General features: G+C 44.3%; 1 protein-coding gene across 1 annotated transcript; it reads left to right on the top strand.

Annotated features, from left to right (window-relative positions):
* The first annotated feature begins 11301 nt into the window (after nt 1–11301).
* tacc3 (transforming, acidic coiled-coil containing protein 3) lies at nt 11302–19267 on the top strand. Its single transcript, XM_053434251.1, has 17 exons — nt 11302–11447; nt 14338–14503; nt 14884–15014; nt 15108–15154; nt 15242–16349; nt 16462–16504; nt 16596–16725; nt 16897–16955; nt 17040–17170; nt 17254–17338; nt 17450–17578; nt 18114–18181; nt 18268–18311; nt 18401–18561; nt 18678–18784; nt 18865–18985; nt 19069–19267. The coding sequence occupies exons 2-17, from the start codon at nt 14339–14341 to the stop codon at nt 19132–19134; spliced, it is 2595 nt and encodes an 864-aa protein (XP_053290226.1). The 5' UTR covers nt 11302–11447; nt 14338; the 3' UTR covers nt 19135–19267.
* The last annotated feature ends 321 nt before the right edge of the window (nt 19268–19588 follow it).

The raw sequence follows: 19588 nt of genomic DNA, 5'->3' as shown, positions 1-19588 counted from the left end.
TCATGACCAAAGTGAAGGGCGCATACTGCCACCTATCGGTACGGAGGAGGTAGCGTCCACGTAGGGTCTATGCTTGCATAAATATATATAATATCTTTAATCTGGAAAAATTATGGCTCCATTGGGCATGTAGGATGTAAAGTGTTTTTATTTAGTTTTTCTGGAACGGACGTATCAGAAAGGTGTATTACAGGCAGAGGCAGGCAACTGCATGGGGCCCCAGGCCATGACAGGCTGCCGAGGGCTGACAAGCTATACTCCACAGCAATGTCACAAGTTATGGCCATTGACCAAAATGTGAAATTCCAAAACTGTTTTACACTTCCTACCCTTCCTTGGTGTAAGATTATTTACAACATTATTATTTTTTTTTTATAACAATGTTTAAGGTTCCGCCTGGCAATTGTTGCTTGGGGCCCCAATAGACTCTAGTGAGTCTATCGCCACTGAGTAAAGGTTAAGACCTTTAAAGTTGTTTACAGGCCGCCACATTAATATTTTCCGTAATACACCAAGTGAGATGTTTCTATGTTCAGTTTAGAGCTTTAGCTTTAACACCAATTTCACATCCATGTAAAATTGGTGATGTACAATGAAATATCTTTAACTGAATTGATACTGAATCAAATCGAAACCTTGTGAATCGTACTAGAATCGATTTATTTATTTCTTAATATAGTATTTAAAAATTAGGAAATAAAATACAAAAGTTTTCTAAGATATAATTCGAAGTTTATATAACAAAATATTTTGTTATATGTCTCTCTTGAACCTCTCAGGATCCGCTTTGGTACGCAACCACCATCTGTACCTCTGTAACTAAGACAATGAACTTCTCATTTCCAGTCCATGCTTTCTTAAGATTAAGATGCATTTATTCATCCCAAACACATGCACAGTCATGCAAAGGCACACTCATGCAGGTAGGGAAATTTAATCTCTGCTTTTGACCCATCTTGTGCAGTACACACAGAGCAGTGAGCAGCCGCGTACAGGCGCTCGGGGAGCAGATGTTGGGGGAGTAAGGTGCCTTGCTCAGGGGCACTAGACAGGGTAGGGAGACTCTTGGATTTTTGGACAGATCAATCCAGGTTCGTCTTTTTGTTGTCTCTCCGTGGAGTCGAACCAGAGACAAACCAGAGACCTTCTCTGCCCATAGTCCAAGTTTCTGCCACTAGACCACCGCCTCTCCATTAACTTACTGGAATGACCATCGTTTCTTTCCAGCTCACTGGCATCTGACCCCCATCCCACCTCTGAACATCTTGTATCAAAGCAGCTGGATAAAGATGATACAAACGGCGACACCATGTGGGAGGTTTAGGATATAAAAAACAATAACCTGCTAAAAATGTAACGTCTCGTCTGTCAAGGTGTTTCTGATGAGGTTTCATTGGTTTTTCAATATTATACCTCGGCGATAAGATAACCAAACTATCGCCATGACAACTGTCCAACATTAACATTATTTATTAACTCTACTATCGTATACTCTCTGCACGCTCTTTACCTCGAATTGTTACTTATAATTTTCGGAGTAATTTTATTTTATACGCCTTTTACTTATGTTTAGATTTGATTATATAGCTTATTATTTCTTTATATTTGTATGTTTAAATTTGAAACTCTCTCGACGCCTGCGCTTACACAATGACAATAACGCTCTGGAATCATGAATCATATAAAGTTGAATATTATTATTATTATATATAATTATTGTTATTATGGTTATACCACGGCTTGGTTGAATTTCCTTTTGTGACACATTCGTTTAAACTTGGAAAAACGCCACTGTGTGAAAAGGAGCCCACCCCAAATCTCTGTTTGCCCCCTGCGGTCTAGATCCGGGCCTTCTGATTACTGTGATAAAGGCTGTCAGTTATTGTCTATTCACTTCCCACTTCGCACTCAGTGCCCGGAAGCCACGTTTTTTTAAGACACACAGTTCTTCCCAGCGGTCCTCTAGTTTTTCTATTTATTCAAAAGTAATATCACACTCTTGTCCTGTTACGTTTAGTTGGCTGGAGAGTTGTGATGAAAGTGTTGCGGGTGGAAATCAAAGGAGAGGAGTCGTCGTTCTCAAGTTGAAGTTAAGCAAGTTTATTCAGAGGTCACAGGTCAGGAAAACGCGGTGTCCAGCAATTGAACATGCATGGGTCTCTAGTTCTACGCAGGAGGCTGCACAGGAAGAAAGACGCTTAAACAGAGTGCGCACATAGATTATATCCTCTTGGAATATCGCATGATGACGATGTCGTACGTGCACACCAGAGGTGATAATGTTGCTGTATCAGTGCAGCTGCGTTAGTGTGCTGTCTGGGGGAGAGATTGTGGCCCAAGGTCTACTCACTGTCTCTGTGCGAACTGAATCAGGGAGCTGGGATGTGTGATATAAAGTGTTGACTATGAGTATGGTTTAAGGAATATATGTGGTGTATCAATATGAGTATGTATTATGTGTTTAGTGTATGTCAATATGTGTATGTGTTATGTGTTTGGTGTTTGGTGTATGTCAATAAATCCCCCTTTCCACACCTGATAGGTGTGGACATCACAGGGAAGGCAAAGGGCAGGAAAAAAGGGAATTATACAAAAAAATGAAACGTCAACTTATAGCTGTGATATAAGAATCACAGCTACTAAAACCAAAAATGATTAAACTAACAATTGCATTTATAAAATTGTCAAAACCTAGCTGTGATTAAAAGAATCACAGCAATCAATCAAAAATTCAAAACTGACAATTATAGATATAGAATTGTCTAAACATAGCTGTTATTAAAAGAATCACAGCAATCAATTAAAAATTCAAAACTGACAATTATAGATATAGAATTGTTTAAACATAGCTGTGATTAAAAGAATCACAGCCATCAATCAAAAATTCAAAACTGACAATTATAGATAAATAATTGTCTAAACATAGCTGTGATTTAAAGGAATCACAGCAATCATATCTTATTTAATTAAAACACATGCATGATACTGTGGATTTAGAGAGAAAATGTAACACAAGAAGCAAAATCAACCTCTGACACTGTGGACTCTGTTAAATACTCAAAATGAATAGGAAAATATATAACATAAGGAAAAAGTTAAAACTCCGGCGTCGGTTCACAGGTCCCGCCGAGAGGATTTTTATCAGTGTGTGTGAGGGGGTGTGGTGTAGCTCTGAGAGGTTGCTAGCACTTCAGGCTGTATCAGTTATAGTGTGCCCCAAGTTCTGTGTGCTTGCTTGGGGGACTGGAGTGCTTAATGCCAAAACATAGCTGTGATTAAAAGAATCACAGCCAGCAAAACAAAATTAATAAAAGTCAATAAAACAGCTTTTCAACAACCAAAGAGAAGAGCTGGATTTCCCTTCTCATCAAACCTGAGCATTGCAGAACAGATCAGCAGTTATTGAACTTTCACTGGGCTCATTTCATCGGAGCAGCAACTTCACCAGACTAAAAACAAAAAACATTGTTATCTCATTCTCACAAGGCCACAGTCGCGGATGAAACTTTTGTATGGGTGTAAGTGGCTTAAATATAATACAAACAGAGAAAGAGAAGGAAAAACTTTGCACATAAACTGTACTTAGAGATGGGCTTTAAAAGGACACCTTAATTTAATGTAGTGAATCACTCATCCTTGAATTTATATTACGAATCCAATTAGTAACTTGTGGAGTATTAAAATGGTCTTTACTATTAGCCCTGCTGTGTCAGGTTAAAATAAAATAAGATATTAAATGATCTGATTTCATGTAGAAATTTGGAGGCCTAAACCGTTTCTCCTTTCCTCTAATGGATTGGATATATTTGAAAAATCTGAAACAACAAATTGCTACCAAACAATGTAATTTTAACAATTTCTTTGGGAATTCTTTACTTCTGAATGAAGCAAATAAAAACAAACAGACATACAATCATACAACCACGTCTCTTTGTGATGTTTAACGCCAGTGGTAAGCTGTAAGGCTTCTGGCCCTCCCCCTTTTCATCCTGTGCTGTGCACGTCTTAATCTTGGGAGTAATTTTACGACCAGAAGAAGCACAGGACTCCATGGCAGTCCAGGAGTAACACAGGCACAACTTATACCCTCTCCATTTTTCAAATTAGTTCTTATTTCAGCCAATGGGCGGGAAGTTGAAGGTGCTGGGGTACAATGTGTCAGGTGGTGCCAAGGAGCGCCTGATTTACCTTTGACCTGGGCCGAGTGTGAAGTAATTTCCTTCACCTCGTACGGTCCAGTCCACCTGGGTTCTGGCCACTTTCTTTTGTGATCCTTAACTCTTACCCAGTCACCAACTTTTACCTTTGGTCCTGCAGCTTCCTCCGGATCAGTCGCCAGGGCCCTGGAGACCTGATTGGAGAGAGCTACAGTAACAGCAGTTAAAACCTTCATATAACTTGACATTTCAATGTACATCCAGGGGTGGCACGTGACCTCCATCCCTGGGTGGACCAGGCATAACTCTGCCTGTCAACAGTTCATGTGGCGACAGGTGTGTCTTACCGCCTGGGGACGACCTCATTGTCATCAACACCAATGGCAGGGCTTCAACCCATGTCATTTTAGTGTCTGCACAAACCTTCGCAATTTTGGCTTTCAACGTTTGATTGGCTCTTTCTACAAGGCCTTGTGACTGTGGATGATACACTGAGCCAAACTTGTGGTGAATGCCCAAGGCAGCCTCTACCTCTCTTAGGTGTGTGTTTTTAAAGTATGCGCCATTGTCTGAGCGAATGAACCGTGGAACCCCGTAACGGGGGATCAAGTCCTTCTGCTGCCACTTGATCACTGACTTTGCATCCTCCCGTCTGGGGGGGATGGCTTCAACCCATCTAGAAAACCTACATACCATTACCAACATGTATCTCATTCCCTGCACTCTCATGTCTGCACCCATATCTGTATAGTCTATACTGATGTCTTGGAAACAGACGGCAGGAACGGGATATGATCCCATGGGTGTTTGGAAAGGTTTTCTAGGATTGTGGTTCCCACAAATGGAACATTCGTCACAGAATAGATTGGAGATGCTCTCGAGATGTGGATGCCACCATAGGGCTGAAATTCTCTGGAAAGTTCTGAGTTTCCCTTCATGGGTGAGGCCATGTGCTTCTTTGAGCAACATGGCACAAAGTTCTGCCGAGGCAACGATGCGTCCATCATGGGACCTCCAGAGGCCTTCTTTAGACTTCAAGGCCCCCTTTTGTCTCCATGTGGACCATTCATACGGTCCAGCTTTTTCCTGAATTTGGATGAGCGTGTCTTCAGTGAGTTCCGTGAACTGAGCTGGGCTGGGGGATGCCATGACCATCTGAGGCGGCGTGTAACCTCCTGCCTCCTTGGCAGCTTGGTCAGCTGCATTATTTCCAGCACTGATTCTGGTTTGGTTGGTGTCGTGTCCTTTGCACTTCATGACAGCCAGGCGTCTGGGCAACAGAACTGCACTCAGGAGGCGTCTCATTGGAACTTGATGTCTGATCGGTTGATCACCGGTAGTCAGGAAGCCTCGTCTCATCCAGGACGGGCCATCAAGCTGAACGGCACCATGTGCGTATGCAGAGTCAGTGTAAACATTTACAATTTGTCCTTGCCCCAACTCTAGGGCTCTTGTGAGGGCTGTGACTTCAGCTAACTGAGCTGAAGCTGGCTGGGGAATGATTGCAGCTTCCAAGGTGGTGTGACTTCCATCTGGGTGTTGCTGCACTACAGCATAGGCGGCCACATTGCCATCTTCTCCTTTGTAGCAGCAACCGTCCGTGTACCGCCAGGCATCAGCATTCAGAATGGGATCTGCACTCAGGTCTGGTCTGAGCTTGTTTTCCTTGATCGCAAGTTCTCCACACACATGGGGTGTTCCACTTGTAATGTTGGTCGCCATGTTGTTGATGCTTGGAACAAAGGTTATGTGTGACTGAGTGCACTGGACCTGAAGTTTGGTCTTCCGGGCTGCACTGAAGGTGAACTCTTTGCTCTGGAGGAAAGCGGCAACTCCATGCTGGGTGTGAATCTGAGTTGGATGTCCCATGACGACATGGCTGGTTTTGTCAATGGCTTTCGCTACAGCTGCAACGTATCGGGCACACGAACTTTGTCCTGTCTCGACCGTGTCGAGTTTGGAGGAATGGTAGATGAGGACACATCGGTCTGTTGAACGCCTTTGGAACGCCCATCTCTGAAACATCAAGATGAAATGGCTTGGTGTAGTTTGGTGTGGCCAGTGCAGGACAAACCGTGATGTCTTGGTATGGGCAAGTGTTCTGGGAGTGTGGTTTCCGTGGTGGCAGGGATGTTGAACTTCCACATGTCTTCAGTGGCGGCCTTGAGAACTTCTGGGTCTGTAGTGGCAATCCAGGTCAACCCTTGTGCTCTCTTCATCATGGGGCCTAGACTGCGAGCTTCATGGCCAAATCCCACAGTTAGTGTTACATGTGGAGCAGATTCTGTGAGCTGGTACCATTCTTCAGCAAAGTCATCCAGTTTAACCTCTGCAGCCACTCCTTCTTTGCCACACACTATACTTGAACATGTGATCTTGGGTTGTAGATGAGCCATGTTCTCGTCCCAGTCTTCCTCATATTGCTCATCAGGGTTCGAAGTGACATTGAGAGTGCAATGTATGTGTTTCTCCAGTGAATAGGATACGAATTGGATGCTGTCTTGTGGTTTCTGGGACTTCAGAGGAGATTTGGACCCCCTTTTCATCGAGATAAATCTTCAACTTGAGTTTGCACATCAAGTCACGTCCTAATAAGTTGGCTGGGCATGTTGGGGCAGAGAGGAATGCATGAGAAACTGTGTGGCTTCCCAGCGTCACACGGAGGGGTTGGGTGAAGGACTGTCTAATTGGGGACCCCGTAACTCCCACCACCATAGTGGAGTTTTCTGAAAGTGGCTGTGTGGTTCGCAGACAGGAGTATGTTGCTCCAGTGTCTGCCAGCATGAGATGAGGGACACCATCGATGTCACATGACACAAGTGGTTCGGTGTTGAGTCCAAAGTGTCGCATCAGTCCCCCTTCTGGTGGCGGGCATCCTCATTCGTTCCTCCACTCCCTCAGGGGGGTCTGGGTGGCTGGGTCCACATCATATGGGACTGGGTAAGGGATGTTGGCTTGTTTCTGAGGGGGGTGGTTGGTAAGGTGGTCCTCTGGGTTGGTCATAGCCTCGACCATGTGGGGGCCCCATTTGCTGGGGTTCCAGCCTGCAGTTTCTGGCTATATGCCCTGGTCCTCCACAGTTATAGCAGAAATATGTGGTGTTTCCTGTGCCACGTCCTCTGCCTCTTGGTGCCCAACCTCCTCTTCCTCCTGGTGCCCAACCTCCTCTTCCTCCTTGGGGTTGGTGCTGATACGGGCCTTGTGGTTGCTGATACTGGCCATACTGCTGCTGTTGTTGTGGGCCATAGTAGAGGGGAGGAGTCTGCATCTGGGGCTGAGGCGTAGGAAGAGGCTGTGTGGCTGTCATCCGCTTAACCACCAGGTCCGCTACTTCTTCAGCCGTGGGAGGTTTCACTACCTTGGCAGCCGCTGCTGTTTTCCTCTCAGCCTTGGTGCCTTCATGTTCGGAGACTTGAGCCACCATGAGCCTTCTCTGCAGCACCTTCATCTCATCATCATATTTGTCTTGGGCTTCAGTGTGCTTGTTCATGTGGTGAGTGACTTGAGCCTGCCATTCGGCTCCCACCATGTCTTCCAATCCCACCCAATCTTCCAACTTGGCCTGTACTGATTGTGGAAGTCCTTGAACGGTAGCTGTTCTCCACATGGATAGGGTAAGGTCTGAGGAGTCGTAGGGTCCAAGGTAGGCCTTCCTCCAGGCCTGCTGTGTCTTTGGCGAACTCTGCAGGAGACACCTTCCCATCCCACTTACAGGCCTTCAGAGCACCTTTGTTTAGTGGGGTTGGGTACTTGCGCCTCAGGGCGGTCCACAGGGGGTTCTGTTAGGGGTTGAAGGATGCATGGTTGGGGACCAATGCAGTGATTCCTCCTTCCTGAAGCAGCTTAGCCGCACGATATGGATCTGTGCAGCGAGCTAACACCGGGCGGAGGTCCCCAGCGGCCAGATTGTTCCCCATGGTGAGGGTTTCAAACGCCTCAATCCAGGGAGTGGCTCCTGACGTGAGAGGGGGCAATCCTTCAATTAGGCCCGTCATATCAGCAAATCCCCATGGGTGGAAATCACACATGCCAGGTGACTGTCCAGGTGCCTGTCTTAAGGGGAGCGAGTATGCAGGCCTCTCCTCCTGTCTTGCTTCTTCCCTCTTCTGGGCCTCCCTCATCCTTTCATGATGCCCTCTCGTCCTCATAGGTGTGGCACTGCCATGTAAGATGCCGTTAATTACGTGGACTCCCTCTTTCTCCTCCCCCTTTTCGCCTTCCTCTTCTGAGTGGCCCGACCTATGCTGGTGCTTGCCCCAATCTTGTGTTTCTTTCTCCCACTCGTCATCTGATTGATGGAGAGCCGGCGCCCCCTTTTTAGGTGGACGAGAGAGGTCCCATCGCTCTGGGGGCAACAGAGTGCGTGTCATGGTGGAATGTTGTTTTGACCTTGTCCAGGTGTACCCCTTTCCCCATGGAGTGTGGTCTCCAAGGCTGGACCTCCTTTCTCTGATCCTCCCTTTAAATGCGTGGGCAGAGGCCGGCCCTCCTCTAGCCCCATCTGGTGACGGTGAGCGATGCGATTTCACCGATCCACTGGCGGAGCGCGATGGTGTCTCTCTTCTGCTTCTGTGACCCTCGTGCCCTCCATCTTGGTCTCCTTCAGTTGTTCCCGCTGCAGTCATTGCAGCCATTTCCTCTCTCAGCAGTCTGATTTCACCTTGGACTGTTTCTACTGCTCCTGTAAGGATCTGTGTTGCCTCCGAAAGTGAATCATCTTTCACCGTAAGTTGTCCTCCTGTCAACTGCATGACTCCATGAAGCACTCCTCCCTCTACTACGCGCACTGGCGCCATCGTGTAGGCACTTGGTGGAAGTTCAGTTGGAGCCCTCTTTGTCTCCCTCTTCTGGGGAGACAGAGGTATTACACCTGCGTTGACACCGTAAGGAGGGGGCATTTGGGGATATAGGGATGGCACAGCGGCCGGGGTTGGCACTGCAAGGGCGTTGGCTGTTTCCTGCAGTTGCTCCTTGTCCCCACTGGGAGTTTTGACATTCACTCCCAAGCCATCAGTCCCTTCTCCGAATTTCGGCATACCGAACACAACCCGCAAGCAAACATCCAGAGCCTGTGAGCCTATCTCCAATTCCAATTTAGCCATTTTAGTTTTAACATGGTGGTTGGTGAACAGAGTGCATTTAGCTGCTTTCTCTGCTGATTCCGCCTCGTCCACTGCTAAGAGCAGTGCGGCTCTCATACTTCCAATCACCTTCCGGGTTGGGGCTATGTTCCCTGGCAATATCCACCCTTTATTCCGCCACCCGATCAAAATCTTGCTCCACACTTCCTCCCTACTCTTCCACTCCTTAGGAGCGGTCATATTTCTCACTTGTGCGGTCACATATTCCCCAAAATCCTCCATTTTTTTTTTTTTTTTCAGTCAGTCTATGAAATTGTGTGTGTGTTGCTCCGTCAGTGAGAGGGGATGTGTGTGCGCTTTGCTATCAGTGTGTAGGAATGCTAACACACGGGCAGAGACCGCAAAAGGGCTGCTCCTCAGAAGTCTCCCCCACAGTCACTTTTCTAATTATAATATTTGATAGTCCAATTGTTAGGCCCTTCCATTCCCTTTTTTGCGAGATTTGGAGGGCCTGTGAGTTAAATCCGTAGCGATAGTCCCACACACAAACCCGTTAAGGTGCTTTGTTTTACAGTGTGTGTCGTCACGCCAACCCCCACATCAACCACCGTCGTGGAGCTATTTTACAACATGGGTCTGGCTGAATTTTAACTCCTTTTTTTTTCTTCTCAGCTACTCTTACACCAACTCATTTAGACATATTTTACAGTGTAAGCTGCCGGTATCTCTTTCTCTCGGCTACTCTTACACCAACTCATTTAGTCATATTTTACAGTGTAAGCTGCCGGTATCTCTTTCTCTCGGCTACTCTTACACCAACTCATTTAGTCATATTTTACAGTGTAAGCTGCCGGTATCTCTTTCTCTCGGCCGGTATCTCTTTATTAAATATAGAAAAACACAATTGCTAAATACACAGCGTTTTCAGACCTTTGCAATTACTATTCTAAATTTAGCATAGGCAACTTGTACTCACCCTCAGTACTACTGATCAAAAATTTAGTTTTATTTCCTATCACGACAATATGCAGATTTCAATTAAATAGGCTCTGCTTACCTTTTTTAGTAGTACAGCTGTTTGATCAGGTTCCCGAGGAGAGACAAGCCACGCAGGGCGGTTCTTTCCCGTCCGAGAGACGACCTCCTCCCCGACTGGTTGTTTTTCCACTCCGCTCTTTCAATCGTCTAAAACCATCCTCTGCTACCATTTGTTGCGGGTGGAAATCAAAGGAGAGGAGTCGTCGTTCTCAAGTTGAAGTTAAGCAAGTTTATTCAGAGGTCACAGGTCAGGAAAACGCGGTGTCCAGCAATTGAACATGCATGGGTCTCTAGTTCTACGCAGGAGGCTGCACAGGAAGAAAGACGCTTAAACAGAGTGCGCACATAGATTATATCCTCTTGGAATATCGCATGATGACGATGTCGTACGTGCACACCAGAGGTGATAATGTTGCTGTATCAGTGCAGCTGCGTTAGTGTGCTGTCTGGGGGAGAGATTGTGGCCCAAGGTCTACTCACTGTCTCTGTGCGAACTGAATCAGGGAGCTGGGATGTGTGATATAAAGTGTTGACTATGAGTATGGTTTAAGGAATATATGTGGTGTATCAATATGAGTATGTATTATGTGTTTAGTGTATGTCAATATGTGTATGTGTTATGTGTTTGGTGTTTGGTGTATGTCAATAAATGCAACATAAAAACATCAAATAAAACCAATCGTTTGCGCGTATGCAGCTTAAAACGGGTGAAAATGTCTGACTACCGTGCAAAAAACGATCCTAAACGTGGATTGTTGAGTAGCTCGCATCTTTGGTGTCATTAAAACCTCTTATAATCACACATATTATGCCAATTATATATATTTTAATAAACTGATGCACGTGGTGCGCTTGGTTGCTGTTTACAGAGTTGTGAGCTGTTGTGATAACTATCTTGCTTTTGTACACATCTTTGGGGAGTTGGTCCTTGGGGCGCAGCCGTGCATTAGATCACATCCGCTCTGTAGCCCGATTGGCTGCTCAACCAGGAAGTGTGTTCGCTTTGAACGCTTTCCGCGATTTCATTGGTTTGTTTCCAGACTTTAAAATTCCAAACGGTTGTCTCATCGACAACGCTAGACTCGAGAGGAATTTTCAAAGGGTCGCTCCTCTTCACCCAGACTGAAGCTACATGGTCTGACAGAGACCGTCCTTAATTCTGCTTTTCCAGGTAGGTGCGGAACAATGTGTGAGAATATAGGGCGGTTGATGGTTTAGTTTCTTTTACTTTGCTGTGTGTTAATCTAACGTCATCCAGCGGGTTTGTGTTCCTCCACAAGTCAACTCGATGGTAACGTTAGTTCCTAGATGGCTGTTAGCTTAGCAAATGTAGCCTTTGTGCTTGTTAATTAACGGTCGTTGTGTTAAAATTGCATTAGCGTGTGTCTGGTATGTTTCCTACAGTTCATCAATCTGCGCAGTGACTCGTGGCTAATGTGGATGAGCAGTTATGACCGAAGTGAGCCGGGTGTTTGTGTGTTTCTCATTACTGAGCGCCACAACAAACACACTGAGCTGAAGTGTAACTTATGTTATTATCAACGATTGTCAGGAGACGTCACAAAGACAAAGATGTCGGTCATTAACTGTGTGGATGAGTCAGAGGATAGTTCGGGATTCATCCGCGTGATCTGAGCCTCCAGCAACGTTAGCAGAAGTTTGTCTGCAAGTATCATGGCCTCAGATCAGTCAAGACGTTATCACATGTTTGTGTTATTGATGACTTGAACATACTAGACACAAAAACAGAATCATGCTTCAATGGAGGTCAACATCACGTGTTTGTGTATAGTCATAAACCACAAACGGTGAAACTCCACCAACGCCCAATAAACATCTTCATCTGACACATATCTGCATGTCACGGCAAATAACAGAAAGGAAAACACATTTAATGTGGCCTACAACTATATATATATATACACACATACAGTGGGTATGGAAAAAAATCAGACCCCTTTAAATTCTTCACTCTTTGTTCCATTCTATTTCTCATTAATATACACTCAGCACCCCATCTTGACATAAAAAAACAAATGTAGAATTTTTGCAAATTTATTAAAAAAGAAAAACTGTGTTTAATTAAACTGATTGGACTTGATTAGGAAAGGCACACACCTGTCTATATAAGACCTTAGAGCTCACAGTGCATGTCAGAGCAAATGAGAATCATGAGGTCCAAGGAACTGCCCAAGGAGCTCAGAGACAGAACTGTGGCAAAGCACAGATCTGGCCAAGGTTACAAAAGAATATCTGCAGCACTCAGGGTTCCTAAGAGCACAGTGGCCTCCATAATCCTTAAATGGAAGAAGTTTGGGATGACCAGAACTCTTCCTAGACCTGGCCGTCCAGCCAAACTGAGCAATGGTGGGAGAAGAGCCTTGGTGAGGGAGGTAAAGAAGAACCCAAAGATCACTGTGGCTGAGCTCCAGAGATGCAGTAGGAAGATGGGAGAAAGTTCCACAAAGTCAACTATCACCGCAGCCCTCCACCAGTCGGGGCTTTATGGCAGAGTGGCCCGACGGAAGCCTATGCTCAGTGCAAGACATATGAAAGCCTGCATAGACTTTGCCAAAAAACACATGAAGGACTCCCAGACTAGGATAAATAAGATTCTCTGGTCTGATGAGATCAAGATTGAAGTTTTTGGCGTTAACTGGAGAGGATCTGCAAGGAAGAATGGCAGAGGATCCCCAAATCCAGGTGTGAAAAACTTGTTGCATCATTCCCAAGAAGACTCATTGCTGTACTAGCTCTAAAGGGTGCTTCTACTCAATACTGAGCAAAGGGTCTGAATACTTATGACCATGTGATATTTCAGTTTTTTTCTGTCAAGATGGGGTGCCGAGTGTACATTAATGAGAAATAAAATGAACTTTTTTGATTTTAGCAAATTGCTGCAATGAAACAGAGTGAAGAATTTAAAGGTCTCTGAATACTTTTCATACCCACTGTGTATTGACATCTGTTCACCTGTATACACATGCATGCATTGTTCTTTAGTCTCTTAATATCCTCTCGTATTTTCTGACTTGACTTTTAAGGCATACAAGTTTAAGTCTTTTGGGATGTTTACTCCACATTATTCAGATTCCAGTTTAGTTGAATTTCTGGATTGGCTTATAGTTAAAAACATAATACTAACTTGGGTCTAATGAATATTCAATTTGAAATCTAAGCTAAAGGTCTCAAGTTCAATATTTAACTTTCTGGGTTTGAAAAGTAAATTAAGATGTCATATGCAAAATGTTTATTAATATCATTATTCACACTTACCGTGCTCGCAAACCATTGTTTAGCCTGTTGGTGTGGTTTACTGGGATCCTCACATTGAACTGTGTTCCCTAATGTAAATATTTTCAGGCATGCTTCTGCTGCCATTGCAAGTCAAATGGTCGGCTGGGAAAAATGTGAACGTCATTAAATTCTGACATCTCTGGTTGCCAAATCAACTACCTTTCATTTTTACCGTTGCTTTAGACAATTGAGGCTTTTATTTCTGAGCTCAATGACACTGACCCAGAAATGGACTGATTGCTTTCAAGGGGGGGAATTGTTAGTGCCCTCTGGTGGGAAAACTGTAACGGCACCACTGTTTGATGCACATTTTGGGTTTGCTCTACTCGGCACCCCCCTGTTGTGTTTCTTCCCTTTATCCACCAACATCTGCACTGCTGCCCATATATCTGTCTACACAATGTTGACCACCAGAACAACCTTAACCTTAAGGATCCAGGTTATGGTTTACATATTTTTTAAATGTCCTTACTTTTCCCCATTTGTTTCCAAGGACAACGTGTTTATATTAATACAAAATGTAGCCACGTGGCAACCAAGCTTTACCAATAGAAGTAAGTAGGTGGAATCTCATTTGTTTAGATTCTGGGACTTAACGGGTCGTCTTCTTTTCTCTGAAGATGGTTCTTGCACATCAGAAACGGCCCCCACCAAATATTTCTTATCTACTGGGTGCAGCTTTCATGATGGCGCCTCCTCCCCTTCAAAGTGTAGCCTGGTCATCCCAGCCCTTAAACTGATAGTCGGTCTCTCTGCTTTTACAGGATGAGTTCTGTTGAGGTGAATGATGAGAATCGAGGGTTCTGCCCTGGAGGAAAACACAACAGCTCAATTACCGACATATTTGACCTGGATCAGCCGACCGGGAGGCCGTCCATCCTGCGTCAGTCAGAGAACCTGCCCAGCAAGACTGTGCCGAAGGGGATGAAGGTACAGAGCCGGCTGCTTGTGATCATTTTAGATGTTTTGTGTTCTTTTCAGACACCATAATGAGACTAGGCGGAAAATAACAATTACTCTCAAACAATAAGCTAAGTGATATTAAAATTTGTTTCTGTTTCACTGTTCAACACAAGACGCTTGAAATGTTTAATTCTCTGACCATTTGAGGTTTTACCAAGTCTTTTTTCTTGCCCGATTCTATAAAATCATAATCAGACAAAATAAATCTGTTAAAATATCTATTGAGAAATAAATCCACTAGCGTAACTGGGCATTTCAATTAATATTTTCTTTCGTCGGTTTATTATTGCTGTAGATATTTTGTATCATGTAACATTTGCTAATCTCCCCGGGCTACTTGTGTCTAGGTTTGTTTTCAGACCCCAAGAAGAGACCCTATGACCAAGAAAATTGTCCAATCTCCGAGCAAAGCTGCGAAGATGACCAGTGTGGACGAGTGCTCAAAGGCAATGGAGACTTTAAATATAGATAAAATAAAGTAAGTTACATTTCTTTTACTGAAACAAGCATCCAGTGAAATAAAGGTTCAGTTTAAGTCAAATTTAAAAAAAATCCTTTTTTGCTTTTCCAGTCCTTCACCACAAGAGGTCCCTGAGAAGCCAGATGAGCCCGAACCAGGTAATTTATCCCAAATGGCAAAGGTATTTCACTTGACTGTCTCTGAACGCTGTGGAATTAATGCAAATCCCTTTGACTTCTCCACAGAAGTGTCGTCTTATCCTGATGACGAAATGCCAATACAGAGCCAGGGTGGTTATCAGCTTGATTTTGACAACCTGGAAGCCATGAATCCGTTTGAGGGAACCACTAAGATGGTTCTCTCTCCTGCAAAGCCCGATGGAGAAAACTCTCCCCCGGATCAAAATGTGTCTCAACACACACTGCCAGAGGATGTCTTGGAGGAGCCCACCAAGAAGGACACGGTCTTAGATGAGACACTTCCCTTTGCTCCGTCTGTGGAAAATTCACTGGTTGACGTCTCTGCCAACTTCAGCTCCGCAGAGAGCAGTGTGGTCACAGTGGCGAACGTCCCAGCAGTTGAGGAACAAGATTTGTGTTCTGCAGCGCCCGAAGAACAACCTGCTGAGACGTCTCCAAGTGCTTTGCAAGATAAAAAACAAGACCTCTTTGTGGAGGACGCCCCTCTGCCATCGAAAGGTTCATATTGCTTTGATTTTGATAACCTTGATGAAATTAATCCTTTCCAAACTGGTGGCGCTAAGATGCCGAACTCCCCTGTCCTCGGGAGAAAGCTGCCAGACAATGATCACCCTATCGAGGAGCCACAGGTGAAGGAAAACAAACCTGCAGATGTTGTTGATGTTCCTGAGGTGGCTCCGAAGTTGCCTCCTCAGCCTGATGTGAAACCCATCGCTGCAGTTGTCCCAATATGTACTAACGCAGCCACGCCTCCGTCTGCTGAATCTCAGCCAGATGCGGTCCCAGTTCAGGGAGGCCCAATCAAACTCGAGTTCAATTTCGACGATGGAAGCGAGGTCAGAAAGAAACCACCACCCAAGAAGTTTGGCAAAAGGCCACCCGGTGCAAAATCTAAAGCAGAAAAGCCAGTGTCTGAATTCAAAACACGAAAGGAAACTTCAGTGAAGCCGGATGCCGGCGACGTGGCCGAAGTTCCAGTTCCCAAAAGCTCGTACTCCTTTGACTTTGAAAAATTTGACGACCCAAACTTCAACCCGTTTGGCACCAAAACGGGCATGAATACCACTCCAGTGTGCAGCCCTGTGCTTACGGAAACTGCCATTCCAGAGCAGACGGAGAAGCCTGCGGAGGAGGAAGCTGTATCACCAGCCTGGTATGTTAAGGTTTTTTTCTTCTTAATAGCATGAGCCAAGTGTCTACTTGCAGTGGATGCTTCCCTTGACAACAGTGCTTTTATTCACTGTACGTGTGTTTTCCCTGTGCAGTTCTGTAGAGAGTGTCCCAGCTGCTGAACCCAGCCCTGAACAGGTAAGACAATGGTGTTGATATAATACTAAATTACATCTTTCCGTTTAACTATTTGATTCACCACAAATATTTTGTTTTTGCGGAATGACAGACATCTGCCCCCGAACTCCACAAGGAAACCGCGCAGAGTCTCCCTGAAGCGTCCGAACCATTTCAAGCTGAGCAGAAGTCAGAGCCTCCGATGTTTGCATTCAACGAAAACTTTGTTCCTGGAGCAATGTGTAAGTTAACGTCGGCCATTATGCTGAATTATTTTTGTTCCCTTAACCGGGACATTCAATAGTTTTTAAAACAAGTTCAACACACTCACTCCTCAGTTTGATGTGAGTCCATTCCATTTCTTCAAAAGATCTTCATTGTTCGTCTCCCTTTGTCTTTATCTTTGTCTTTAGTCGTGGCCAATGATTTGGATGGACAAATGGACTACCTTGAACAGTTTGGGTCCAGCCGTGTAAGTACTTGCATCGTGTTTGTTAAATAAACCATTTCACTGTCAACTCCATAAGATATTAAATGTTAAAATCTCTGTGGCCAGTTTAAGGAATCTGCACTGAGGAAACAATCCTTGTATCTTAAATTCGACCCGCTCCTGAGAGAGAGTCCGAAGAAGCCCGCCACTGAAGCCACTCAGACCCACGGGCCCCGTCCCGCGGCCTTTGCTTCACGGTACCATGTGCTTCTGTTTTTACTTCCTCTGATTGCTGCTGTCACCAGATGTTAGAGCTGAATTTCTTCTTCTTCTTCTTCAGACTTGAAACTCAACAGATGGCAGAAAAAGAGGCGTCAAAAGCGCCACAGGACTGTGATTTCAAACTGTTTGATCCTAGAGCACCAGTAAGTCGCTGCTGAACCGCAAACAATCACTGAAACTGTGGCTCTGTTTTCTACACTCTGTGTTTCTTTTCGTCATCTGCTCACCTTGTTTACACTGTAACTGTCATATAGGCGACGCCAATCTTCGAGAGCCTCGTCCCATCCTACCCACAGCAGGCCAACCCCGACGAGTCCATTATCGACGTGCTGAAGTACAGTCAGAAAGACATGGATGCAGCCATCGCTAAAGTCCAGGCGGAGGTACGACCTGATCAGTGTGTTTTGTGATCTGACGTGTAACGGCAGTCGTTTCAAACACAGGAGCTTTTCCAATCGAGGTCATTTTGTTTTGGTGAATGAGAATTAAACATATTGATACAGAGTCCACCACACTAGGCCAAGTTCCTGTCCATGTTTATTTCTAACAGTCCCTGGAGCAGTTTATAGTTATTTGATTCAGCCACAGCAAGTGCAATGAAGCAATAGCTGTGCTCCTGGTGTGGTTGTAAGGTTCAACACGAGGGTTTCTAAAGCAGAACTTTGGGTGAACTGTGTCACTTTCTCCCATCATTAAAGGAGACTAGTTCAATTTGTTAAACTTTAGTAACAACAACAGTAGATACAAGTATCAAATGCTGCCATGTTTTATCACTGATGGTTCACATCAAACTCCGAAATAGCATTTTTAATAAGTAAGTAAGTTTTTGCCCTGGGAACTGCAAATGTACCTGTTTGAAATGGGCGATACTATTGAATAAAACATTTCTAATTAAATTATTTGTATTTTCACCAACAGTCAAAAGAGAAGGAGCAGCAATGGAATGAAAAACATAAAAAAGTAGTTGATGATGGTCAAGAAATGAGGTTAGTTGTGCTTCTTTGAATTTTGTCACTTTTAATCAAATAGAGAAGTTTCAGTATATAAGACTTTTTTTTTTTCTTCTGCGCAGGAAAATAATCGCAGAATTTGAGCTTATGATTGCAAAAATTATGGGTAAGTTGTCATATATTCTAACATGTTTAACTCTAAAGAAGTCCGAACATGATGGCTTATTTGAAAACCTCTTCTCTGACGTTGTTCAGCCGATCAAGAGAAGGAGAGAGAGGTGGCCCAGGCGAAGCTGAACGAGGCTCTGCTGGAGAAGGAGCAGACGTCCAGCGACCTGAACGCAATGGAGAGATCTTTCTCTGAGCTTTTCAAGAGACTGGAGAAGTACAAGGACGTGATCGAGGGCTACAAAAAGGTTAGAAAGCAACAACTCCTTCGCTGTGATAAATCACAAACACTTAATGTAGTTTAGGATTTCACTAAACCTGCGGTAGTTTGGATTGTAATTTGTTTTCTTTGCCATTCCCCCAGAATGAAGAGACTCTGAAAGCCTGTGCGCAGGACTACCTGGTGAGGATCAAGAAGGAGGAGCAGCGCTACCAGATGCTAAAAGCTCACGCTGAGGAGAAGATTGGCCTGTAAGAAACCAGCCCCTTTTGTCTTAATGGTGGAAAATATATAAGGTTTGCAGTGGCTGACTGTTTTTGTTCATCCTCAGTGCAAATGCTGAAATCAATGAGGTGCGCTCAAAGTTCAAGTCCGAGGTGTCGGCTCTACAAGCTCAGCTGCGGCGGGAGCAGCTGAAGGTTCATTCGTTGGAGAAGAGCCTCGACCAGAAGGTGAATGAACAAGTCTATGAATCTTGTAAAATTATAATCTCAACATTTTTCTGATGTTCCTTTTTGTTTTTTGTTTTTTCCAGGAGAAGGAGGTTGAAGAGCTGACCAAACTTTGTGATGAACTTATCACCAAAGTTCAGAAGGGTTGAGCTCGTTTTGTAAATACTGTTTCAAGTTCTTCTGTTTTTCCTTGTTGTCCGTTTTACTTTTATTGTTCTGTCCTTGTAAACGTTCTTAGAAATACTGTAAAAGAAATTAATAAAGATGATTTTAATTCCTGAATGATAAGTGTTTGTAAACACTAGGGGGCAGTGTTAGATCTAGAATTTGTTCATGGAGCTCAGAGATCCCACACTTTTCAGCTCATAAACCCTAAATAACCACAACCCCAATTGTTCTGAAGGATATTGATTTGAGCCATCAACAATTAGTTTACCTGCTGAAACTGATTGTCGTTATCACCTCAGGAGTCACATTGTAACAGAAGAAATCAGTAGGTTGATGATTTGAATGGTTTTAAATTCAACTTGTATTTATTAAAATTAGAGAATTATATTTAATTTCATGAAATCTTAAAACCCTCCCTCTACATTTCAAAGCCCC

Source organism: Pleuronectes platessa, chromosome 11 (genome assembly GCF_947347685.1).
Source record: "Pleuronectes platessa chromosome 11, fPlePla1.1, whole genome shotgun sequence".
NCBI lineage: Eukaryota > Metazoa > Chordata > Actinopteri > Pleuronectiformes > Pleuronectidae > Pleuronectes > Pleuronectes platessa.
This window is presented reverse-complemented; position numbering and strand designations above follow the sequence as displayed.